The 11,069-nt window shown below is 36.9% G+C and overlaps 1 protein-coding gene across 2 annotated transcripts; it reads left to right on the top strand.

The window, feature by feature from the left end:
• The first annotated feature begins 2,024 nt into the window (after nucleotides 1–2,024).
• Nucleotides 2,025–11,023, top strand: LOC123891346 (translocase of chloroplast 34-like). 2 transcript variants are annotated; one of them, XM_045941199.1, is made up of 9 exons: nucleotides 2,025–2,088; nucleotides 7,963–8,045; nucleotides 8,506–8,618; nucleotides 8,795–8,902; nucleotides 9,009–9,133; nucleotides 9,260–9,524; nucleotides 10,251–10,319; nucleotides 10,411–10,572; nucleotides 10,668–11,023. In XM_045941199.1, the coding sequence occupies exons 3-9, from the start codon at nucleotides 8,520–8,522 to the stop codon at nucleotides 10,725–10,727; spliced, it is 888 nt and encodes a 295-aa protein (XP_045797155.1). In that variant the 5' UTR covers nucleotides 2,025–2,088; nucleotides 7,963–8,045; nucleotides 8,506–8,519; the 3' UTR covers nucleotides 10,728–11,023. The 2 variants fall into 2 exon arrangements, with proteins under 2 accessions (XP_045797155.1, XP_045797154.1); XM_045941198.1 differs by lacking the exon at nucleotides 2,025–2,088 and having other exon boundaries at nucleotides 7,908–8,045.
• Nucleotides 11,024–11,069: the final 46 nt, after the last annotated feature.

The following is an 11,069-nucleotide window of genomic DNA, read 5'->3' as shown; positions in this document are numbered from 1 at the left end:
GTAATATAATAATTTTCTATCACAACCCTTCTCAGGTTAATCAGAATTATTCATGCTATAAGTTATACATTACTTATACTAGTAAGAAAGAAATTTTAGAACTTTGATTTAGTCTCTTAAGAGTTAAGATGAATACAAATTAGAATATGTTAAGAATATCTTGTTCAGAGCTACAAAGAATAAAATCAGCAAAAGGAAGATCTTGATAATAGAAATAGTTCTCAAAGAAATTTCATATGATTAGTACATAAAAAAATGGATACATAACTGCAACAAACTATAAATAAATTTTGAGAGGATTGTGTTTAAAATCGACTAGTAAGGTGAGGATTACTCTCACTTATAAACTTATATTCGAGCCTTTTTTATTTCTTTTTTTGCTGCATGAACAGTCTGAGTGAACAGTACCACTACCACGTACATCGTTCGCCACTTCAATTATCTCACAACTGATGTGAGACTTGGGATGCAGATATAAATGGTGGATGACCCGATCAAAAACCTGATAGCAGACGGCCTAGCGGATCGTTAACCATACTTTGTGTTGTGAATTCGAACCGAAAACCACACCAATAATACTTAGTGTGTGGAGCAAACGATTAAGCAACCAAAACTAAATGAATGAGCAATAAATCAACAAAAGCTAAACTGTCAAAAACGATAAAAACACGAATAATTGTTTACCCAGTTTGGTCCAATAATGACCTAGTCTTGGGGAGAGAGAGCTCTCTGTTCCACTATCGATTAAATAACTTGAATAAAAGAGATAATACAAGAGTTAACAAGAATTTAGTGATTCCCTAAATTCTACCCTTTTCCCAAATCTCTACCTGTGATCAAGAGATTTACAATAAGTGTTTCTAAGGCTTTACAATTATTCCCCAAACCCTTTGAGTGGCCCAAGAGACAAAACCTAGCTCTCAAGACTCAAAATTGGCTCAAATACCCTAACAATCACTTTCTCTCTCTTCCTGGCGGCTGCAGAAAAATATAAGCAGTATATATACTACAACTGGCGCATGGGGCGCAGCTTTATGGCGCATCAGGCGCAGAAGGCAGAGGTTGCCCCCAAACCTGCGCATCATAATCCTGTTTCTGGCGCATGGTGCACAAGTTCTAGCAGCAGCACCATTTTTCCTGTTTTCTGCATCATTGTTTCAATGCTTTTCAACATCCAATTCAAAGGCAAATTCAACACTTTGATACCATCTTAGGAAGTTGTACCTAACTCAACACTACAAAACCGACTTGTAATGTGACGATTGCCCTTGTTAAATGGGTTTAGATATTATCCCAAAAATTGGCTCAGAGGGTGAGGGTATATCCAGATACATTTATACACACAACAACCCGAAAATTTGAGCAATTGAGATTACTCACAAAAAATTTGGAGTTGCCTTTGAAGTTGATTCTCGGTTGGCTATCTTAGATTACAAGAATACCAATTTTTTGCATTGGAATCTTAGAAACAGGTGGCCGAATTGGTTACTGCTTTCCTCCCAAATGACTTGTATATGGTATCCATATTTATATGAAGACAATCAATGTGCTAATAAGTTAGCAAATTTGGAGCTAACATTGAACTTTTATCACTGTTGGGATGCAATTCTTCTCCGTGTCACTTATATTTTCACAAGGAATGGGTTGGAATTGAGTAAATGTCCCACTTAATCTCTAACTTTCGCGAAATTGGCAACTTAGTCTCCCAAATTAATGAAATTCCACGTTAGTACCTCAGTTTTCAAAACGTCAATCAAGTTAGTTTTTCTGTCATCCCCAATTAACAGAGTAAATGTTGATGACGTGGCACATTAACTTCCATGTGGAAAATCTCAGGGATTCAATTGAAACGTTTGACTGGAAGTACAAAAGACACCAAATTGACACGTCAACAGATGTAGGGTACCAAATTGAGACGTTTTTTGTGTTGTTTAGATACACCGGTCTGAACCCCTTGATCAAGCAACTCATCATTTCAACCCTTTGTTTCCTTCTTCACTCTCTCAAACCACTGTTCCTTTCGTGTTCGTCCGTTCCTATAGCTCATTCTCTCCCGTTTTGCTTGCGATTTTTCACTCAATCAATAAGGTTTGTACTCATTTCCATGATTCTTGCTGCATGTTTATGTTTTATTCATGCATTTGTATGTATTTTTAGTAACTAGAAAAGAAAAAAGTTTGATTGATTTTTCTCTGTTATTCTTGTCATTTTGATCTTCATATTTTGTATTAATGTGTCAGATTTTTCGTAAATCATCTACAATGTTTTTAGGGTTTTTATTGGTGTTAATTCAGTGTTTTGTTAGTATGTGTTCTTTTTTTGAAAAATTTTCTATTATTTGATCATTTAGTGTGTGTGTCTTTGTTGTCTATTTTGTGTTTCTGGTGATGTTATTTATCTTATTGTTGTGAATTCGTCTTAAAAAATCACATCAATGAAAACTTGATGTGTGAAGCAATAGAACGACAACTAATAATTAAGCGGATAAGCAATAATAATAACAACACCGATAAAGAAGATAAAGAAGAAGAAAGAACACTATAATTTGTTTACCCAGTTCGGTCCAACAATGACTTGATAAGTGTTTCCCAAGATGTACCACAAAGATAGTTCGCCCACCCTAGAGTTGTACCAGAGAAAACTCTTTTTCCTCTCTAAAACCCTAGCCCTTGTGTGGTGGCAAACCCTAATCCTTGCCTCTACATCTCTACTCTCTTATTTTTCTATGAATAAAGTCCTCCCTATTTATAGAAAAATATATGCTAACAAATCTGTTTTAAAATAAAACAAATCCAAGTAGGAGTGTCATATCAAAAAATCTCCAAAACAGCTAATATGCAAAAAGATTCAACAAATTTTTTTTTGACTTCTTATAACTGAGATTTCAAGTCATATTTCAACACTTATCTGTGTTATTATACATGATGAGTGATGTCATTTAAGCTGTTTTGTACCATGGTTGTAGCTTGGTAAGGAACCATGAAGGGCAAATGAGAAGTATTAAGTATAAGAGTGGTGAAAATATTGTATTGAAAGAATTGGAAACTGACAAGCTTAGTTTGTTTAACTTCCAAAATCGGATCAGAGAACTGAAATGCGACCATAGGATCCCTAATCATGTCAGAGATGTGGGTACTTGCTACACTCCTGTAAGAGGTTCTGCTCCAAATCCTATTAGAGGACCAACTCTAAATCCTATATGTTGTGAATTCTGATTGAATCACACCAATAATCTTGATGTGTGGAGCAAATCGAATAAGCAATCAATTAAGTGAAATAGCAATAATAATCATGAACAAAAGATATCGAAAAAACTGTAAAGAACACGAAGCAATTGTTTACCCAGTTCAGTCAAAACCGACCTACTCTGGGGGAGAGAGCCACCCTCCGTTTCACTATCAATGAAAAGCTTGATTACAACGAGATTCAATACAAAAGAGTTGCAAGAATTAGACTTCAACCCTAATTCTACCCTTTTCCCAAATCTCTTCCCGTGACCAAGAGATTTCAATGATAAGTGATTACAAGATGAAAGAATCAACACCCAAAACCTAGAGATGAACCAAGAGTAACCCTCTTAACCCTAGCCGCCGTTTTGGTGAAAGAAACCCTCAAAACTTCCTCACAAAAAACAGAAAACGTGACCCTTTAAATACTCTGCAGCGATTTCCGCCTGAAACACAGCTTTTTCCGCCTGGGGCGGAAACTTCCGCCTGAAACACCAGTATTTCCGCCTGGGGCGGCAAAACAGTGAGCACCCCTTTTCCTGCTTCAAATTTCCGCCCGGAACACAGGTTTTTCCGCCCGGGGCGGAAAACAGCAGACTAGTGTTGTTTTTTCACGTTTTCAAGGCAAATTTGCAACAATCTCCACCTTGCCTTTAAAACGATGGTAATGTCAACTTCCCATCAACCACCGTGCTGCTCTCTCCACTTGTTTACACCATACCCTCTTCGGCCCCCGGAGTCTACCTCTCCGTACTCCCGAAAAATGCTTGCCTCCAATTGCCCTTGGATTTTTAGGACAACACACAAGCTAAACCATACCCTCTTCAAACCCCGGATTGTAGCTTTCCGTACTCTTGAAGATATGCTTGCCTCCAACCAACCTTGGAATTTTAGGTGGTTTCACAAGCTGCAACCTCAAACTCTCCTTGTATCCAACTACCTCCCGCAGTCTAACAAGTTACCAAGCTTGATCACCGTTGCTTCCACACAAGGTCTTCATAGCCATACCACTTTGGTGTACCTCCACCTCAAACCGAGATTCCTCCACCAAAGCCTTAAACCGGTATATCCACCATGTCTTCCACCTTGTAATGTAAAACTTTTCAACTACTCCGAAACACACATCAAGTCATTGTTAGTCTCCAACACTTCCCGGTTTAGTTCCACCACCTAGTAAACTTCATTTCACTAGTACAACTAAAACCAACCAATGTCACTAACAACCAACCGAAGTTTCACAACTTATCCACACCATGAGAATCACAACTAGTAACAAAGCTCAAGAACAATACCTCGCATTGTGTGAAAGAAATTCAACCATACCTTGAACCTTATAAGCTTTCCCGTCGCCAAGATGAACAAACTCCACCTTCAACTAGCTCTAGGGCTTCAAAGTACTCCTTCCTCAAAACACATGTGATCGGAGCATCCAAAGTCCATGACTTCAACTCCATTGATTCCCAACTTCACCACACTAGCACATCCGCATTCTCACAGTAATAAGGTTGTTGTTTCGAACGTAATCCTGAGTATTATTACCACCGCCTCTCCAGGCTGATGTTGAGTATTATTACCACCGCCTCTCCAGGCTGATGTTGAGTATTATTACCACCGCCTCTCCAGGCTGATGTTGAGTATTATTACCACCGCCTCTCCAGGCTGATGTTGAGTATTATTACCACCGCCTCTCCAGGCTGATCAACAAGCTATGAGTGTCAACAGGTGACTATGAGTGCTCCCGCACTCTCATAGCCTTCCTCCTCATCAACGGCAACATGAGCTGACGAACTACCGCTGCCCCTTCTCTGAGGACAGTCCTTCTTGAAGTGACCCGGTTCTTGACAATAGAAGCATCTGAACCTGCCACCATTATCACCTTTTGGCCTAGACTTGGACCCATATTTCTTCCCCTTTCCTCTACCGTCGTTCTCACTTCTATCCCTCATCACATTTAACCCTTCCGCACTATCATCAACCCTCAAGTCTCTCAACTTTGTCAACTCCTTGGTCCTCAAAGCTGATTGAACTTCATCCAATGTGATAGTACCTTCTTTGCCATAAAGCAACGCATCCTTGAGATTTTCAAGTGATTTGGGTAAAGCACACAACAAATGAAAGGCCTTGTCCTCGTCTTCCAAATTCACGTCAATGTTCGCCAAGTCGTCAATGATCTTGTTGAACTCTGAAAGTTGCTCCACCACAGGCTTGTTCTCCACCATTCGAAAGAAAAATAACCGTTCTTTCAAACACTGCTTATGTGCCAAAGACTTCGTCATATACAACGCATCCAGCTTGGTCCACATAGCCGCCGCAGTTTTTTCTTTAGCTACTTCCCTCAACACATTATCCGCGAGGCACAAGATAATGACACTCAAAGCCTTATCATTCATCTCGCTCTTTTCTGCGTTCGAGAGAGTATTTGGCATATTCGATATGCCCAACAATGCTTCAACACACTTTTGTTGTGTTAATATTGCCCGTACCTTCACCTTCCATAAACCGAAGTCATTTTTACCGGTGAACTTCTCAATCTCCCACTTAGAACCCATGATACTTAATTCGTTTGATCCTTTGCCCCACGGTGGGCGCCAATTGTTGTGAATTCTGATTGAATCACACCAATAATCTTGATGTGTGGAGCAAATCGAATAAGCAATCAATTAAGTGAAATAGCAATAATAATCATGAACAAAAGATATCGAAAAAACTGTAAAGAACACGAAGCAATTGTTTACCCAGTTCAGTCAAAACCGACCTACTCTGGGGGAGAGAGCCACCCTCCGTTTCACTATCAATGAAAAGCTTGATTACAACGAGATTCAATACAAAAGAGTTGCAAGAATTAGACTTCAACCCTAATTCTACCCTTTTCCCAAATCTCTTCCCGTGACCAAGAGATTTCAATGATAAGTGATTACAAGATGAAAGAATCAACACCCAAAACCTAGAGATGAACCAAGAGTAACCCTCTTAACCCTAGCCGCCGTTTTGGTGAAAGAAACCCTCAAAACTTCCTCACAAAAAACAGAAAACGTGACCCTTTAAATACTCTGCAGCGATTTCCGCCTGAAACACAGCTTTTTCCGCCTGGGGCGGAAACTTCCGCCTGAAACACCAGTATTTCCGCCTGGGGCGGCAAAACAGTGAGCACCCCTTTTCCTGCTTCAAATTTCCGCCCGGAACACAGGTTTTTCCGCCCGGGGCGGAAAACAGCAGACTAGTGTTGTTTTTTCACGTTTTCAAGGCAAATTTGCAACACTATAGAAGAAGGTTGAAGTAAAAATGAATGGAAGAAGAAGAAACCAGTTTTTTTTTTTTTTTTTTACGGAAGAAGACACCAATTTTTAGAAACACAATTTTGTCCCTCACTTTTTGTCCAAGTGTATGTAAACATTGGAGGCTGACTCAGTGTCAATTCAGTCGTTGAGATTTGTCAGGTGGGAGATAATAACGCAGCACATCAGCTACGTTAACTCTATTAACCAATTAGAGATGGCGGAGAGACTATAACTTGATTGACGTTTTGAAAATTGAAAAAATAACATAAAATTTCGTTAATTTAAAGGACTAAACCGCCAATTTCGCATAAATCAGAGACTAAGTCAAACATTTTATCGATTGGAATTACATGAGTACAAGTTTTGTTAATTTTTGGAATCGCAATGCACTCTTTTTGCCTTAACAAAGTTTTATCCCAAGAAGAATGAGTTTACACGTAAGAGATTTTTAACAATGCAATTTATTTTTTATTTATTTATTGGGTTTTGACATTTAATAATTAGAAGAGTTAATAATTAGAAGAGTAGATGGTGTCTTGGATAGAAATTCTACTTTTACTTTTAAAAGTAAATAAATGGGATGTTCTACAGTCCCGGCAGGATCAACAACAATAGTTGCATGGAGTACGGTAGAATTCCCCGGTACAGTCATTCGGAAAGTCCTTACATATATAATGAATGTCCTTACCAACTGAGTTAAGCTCACGAGATTTCTTCGCTTCCATTTTATTTGTCCTAAAAAATATTTAAGTGTGCGATTTTGGTCCCGCTAGTTTCAAATGAGCGATTTTGGTCCCACATGTTTCTTAAGTGTGCGATTTTGGTGCTCCTAGTTTCAAACGAGCGATTTTGGTCCCCACATTTGTCCCCTTTTGCATTTCTTGATTCATGTTGACTATTTTGACAAAAAAACTGTTTATATGGATGTTTTTACACATGTCTTAATTATATCGGATAACGTATAAATTCTTTTATATTTAAAAAAAAAACAAGGAAGGGTCACCTGAGTCCGTTGAAGCTAGCCACCTGCATACAATGTTCCTTGCCATGGCAGATGCAAGAGCTGGTCTCATTAAATTGGCAAATAAATTACATAATATGATGATGCTAGATGCATTGCCGGCTGCCAAGCAGCAGAGGTTTGCAAATGAGACTTTGAAGATTTTTGCACATTTTGCCAAAAGCTTAGGAGTATCCAATTTGAATGAAACGTGTCAAAAATAATTATAGGTTGTCTAATATAATTTAGACATGTGTCAAAAAAATTCATGTCAACATTTTTTGGTCAAAATAGTTTTTTGAAAAACAAAAAATGCAAAATAAGGCAAATGTGGAAGACTAAAATCACTCGTTTTAAATTAGGGACCAAAATCGCACGATTATAATAGGTGGAACAAAAACACCCAATTAGAAAACTTCAGGAACAAAACTGCAATTTATCCATAAAAAAACCAGAGACAGAAGCCCATTCCGTTTTCCTTCAAGAGACTGGCCAGGTTGCAGAACTGAACTCCATTTCCTGCCTGGAAAACTCATCCAGGTTTTTCTCTTAATTTTCCTTCCCTTTCTCATTAGAATAACAAATTTTTCCTAAAAGTTTTAACACTGTATTATTGGATGCGTGATAGAGGTGTGGAATTGCTGTAGTTTCAGAAACTGTGTTGATGGCTGGGGAAATGATTTGTTTATATATTGGTTGATTCTTTGTTTTAGATTTAATGTTTATTATTTCTGGAAAATTATGCAATATTTATGTTGGTGTCTAAGTTTTGCTTTATAGAGTTTGTAATTGTTGGCTAATCTTGCACTTCTTGTGCTTGGTTAGTTTATTAATATATTTTCTTGATTATTAATATACTATTGTTAGTTTTGGAAGCTTAAGTTGAATTATTGCTACTTTTGTTTTCAATTTAATGTTAAGTACATTGTTATCATCAACTCTTTTAATTATTGTTATTGGATATAATTGTTGTTACTGTATATTTTTTCTTTGAAATTAGGAGAGTTGTCGATAATGACGTCTGCAATAACCCGAGACTGGGTGGGATTCAACACATTTGCAGCTGCAACTCAAACCCAATTGCTTCAATTGTTTAAAAGACTAAAAGATGAGGTTCCATTTTTTTTATTTTTTTACTTTTTTACTTTCAAATGCAATCTAAAGTTATATAATATATTTTTTTGGACAAAATTTGAATGATGTTTGCTTACTTAAGTAGTTTTTTCTTTTCGTTCAGAATTTCGCGATTTTATTTATGATTTTTTTTTCTGTGTTATTCTGTATGGCAGAATGTGAACAAGTTAACAATACTAGTGATAGGAAAATGTGGTGTTGGAAAATCTTCAACTATAAATTCAATTTTAGGAGAAAAAGCTGTTACTGTCAATGCTTTTCAGGTTAGTATTTCTCCTGGCATTGGATGAGTTAGTTGATTAATTTTATATGCTTCGTTGAACCTTAAATTTATTAGTTGTTATTGACATTGTTATATTACTTTCGAAGTCGGAAGGACTAAGTCCTGTAATGGTGTCGCGTTCAAGAACAGGATTCATACTAAACATCATTGACACTCCTGGGCTCATAGAAGAGGGATACATCAATAATCAGGCTATGGAAATTATTAAAAAGTATGTTATTTTTCAGAAGAATATATCCGTATTTAATATACATTTTCAATATGTTTCTGCATAATTTTTTTCTTACCCTTTCTTTTCATTGGTTTGTTCTTGTGGCTTTGGTGGTTGTTTGAGTAGTTTCCTTCTGAACAAGACCATAGACATTCTGCTTTATGTGGACCGTATCGATACTTATAGAGTGGATAACCTTGATACGATGGTCATCAGAGCTATAACAGATAGTTTTGGCAAAGAAATATGGAAAAAGGCTTTGATAGTTCTTACACATTGTCAATCTTCACCTCCAGATGGATTATCTTATGACGAGTTTTTTTCCATAAGATCTCAAGCACTTGTAAAAGTTGTTCAAGATGGTACTCGGTCGAAGAAATACGACACTGTGGTATGTATTGCAATTTTTCAACCTCTAACTGCATAACTATTTTGTTTCTTGCTTAAATCTGAGCTTTGAATCATTGATAGATTGCTTTGATTTTTAATATCACAATGTGCCTGAGACCACTGACAACTCGAAATCAATTCCATCCCAAATCAAACATATTATACAGTGTACAATGAAATGAATGAATTATCACAAAAGATTCCTCAAACCACCTGCGTTGATTAATTACGCCTCTTTATCGAGTTATGATCCACCAATTGCTGGTATTGTTTTATGCAGTACCATTCATGCACCACACAACCAGATTTTAATTCAAAAGACACATGATAAATGTTAGATCTCCAACTCGTAAGTCCACTTGGCACACTCGAGATCACACCAAACCCAATCTTCTTTGACAGAAAACTCACTTCAGCAGTGTTATTTTCCATGCTGTGCCTGCAGATCAGTACCAACCCCAAGTTACCAAATTTTGATCCACGGGCATGCCATGTGTTGTAAAAACTTAATGCTTCGGGCATATTAATACTCATGAGTCATGACTCTTAAGTGTATTCTGTAATCTACATCATGTGGTATAAGTCTATTTTCATTTGGGATATCTTGATTTTGTGCTTAATTATATATTACATGCAATAGTGTGTTGCTATCTTTCATTCATTATTATTCAATTGTGGTTGTTTTATAATTGGTTTAACTTTAGTGGTTTGATGTCTTTTCTTATAGGCTTCTACCATTCCATTTGTTTTGGTTGAGAACAGTGGGAAATGTAACAAGAATGTAGATGATGAAAAGGTTGACATTTCTAGTCTTTAGGTTATAGTAAATTGATCATGGTCCTTTTACTTAGTTTTGGCTGACCTCTAGCGTGGTTGTTTTACGACAGGTTCTTCCAAATGGGATTGCATGGATTCCTAATTTGGTCAAAACAATCATAGAAGTGGCCATGAATGGCTGCAAGTCTATTTCTGTTGATAAGAAGCTGATTGAAGGGCCAAATCCTAATGACAGAGGAAAGAGATATATTCCTCTTATACTTGCATTCCAAGTAAGCTTTAAATATAGAATTTATATGTTGTGTGTGCAAGGGTTTTTAAAACACATTGGCTCTTAATCTCTCTATCTTTGTTTATTTGTGAACAGTATTTCTTTGTGATAAAGCCTATACAACGATCAATCAAGAGGGATATAGCGAGACACTAAACGATCATTTGCAGCACGAAATGCTAAAAGCAAGTTCTGAAGGGCTGTTATTTTCAATTGAAGTGGCCCCTTAATTACAATTCTATAGCATATGGAAATTCTTATTGTTGATAGAGAACTTTTTGTGTCCTCAAAGTTTTGTAATTTAGTTTGGAAGTTGGAAAAATGCAACTTCTTTGTACTTCCCTTTTATTTCAGCATGTAGCATAAATGATCTACTCCGAGTCATAGCATGATTTTTATTATCAATAAGGCGAGTAATACGATCGTTACTAATAATTATACACAAACAATGACATCATCATTGTCGTCGTTGTCTTTTTTGTTGGACCAAAAACAAAA

Source organism: Trifolium pratense, linkage group LG6, assembly GCF_020283565.1.
Source record: "Trifolium pratense cultivar HEN17-A07 linkage group LG6, ARS_RC_1.1, whole genome shotgun sequence".
Lineage (NCBI taxonomy): Eukaryota > Viridiplantae > Streptophyta > Magnoliopsida > Fabales > Fabaceae > Trifolium > Trifolium pratense.
Note: the sequence above shows the minus strand (reverse complement) of the source record. Positions and strands in the feature narration are given on the sequence as shown.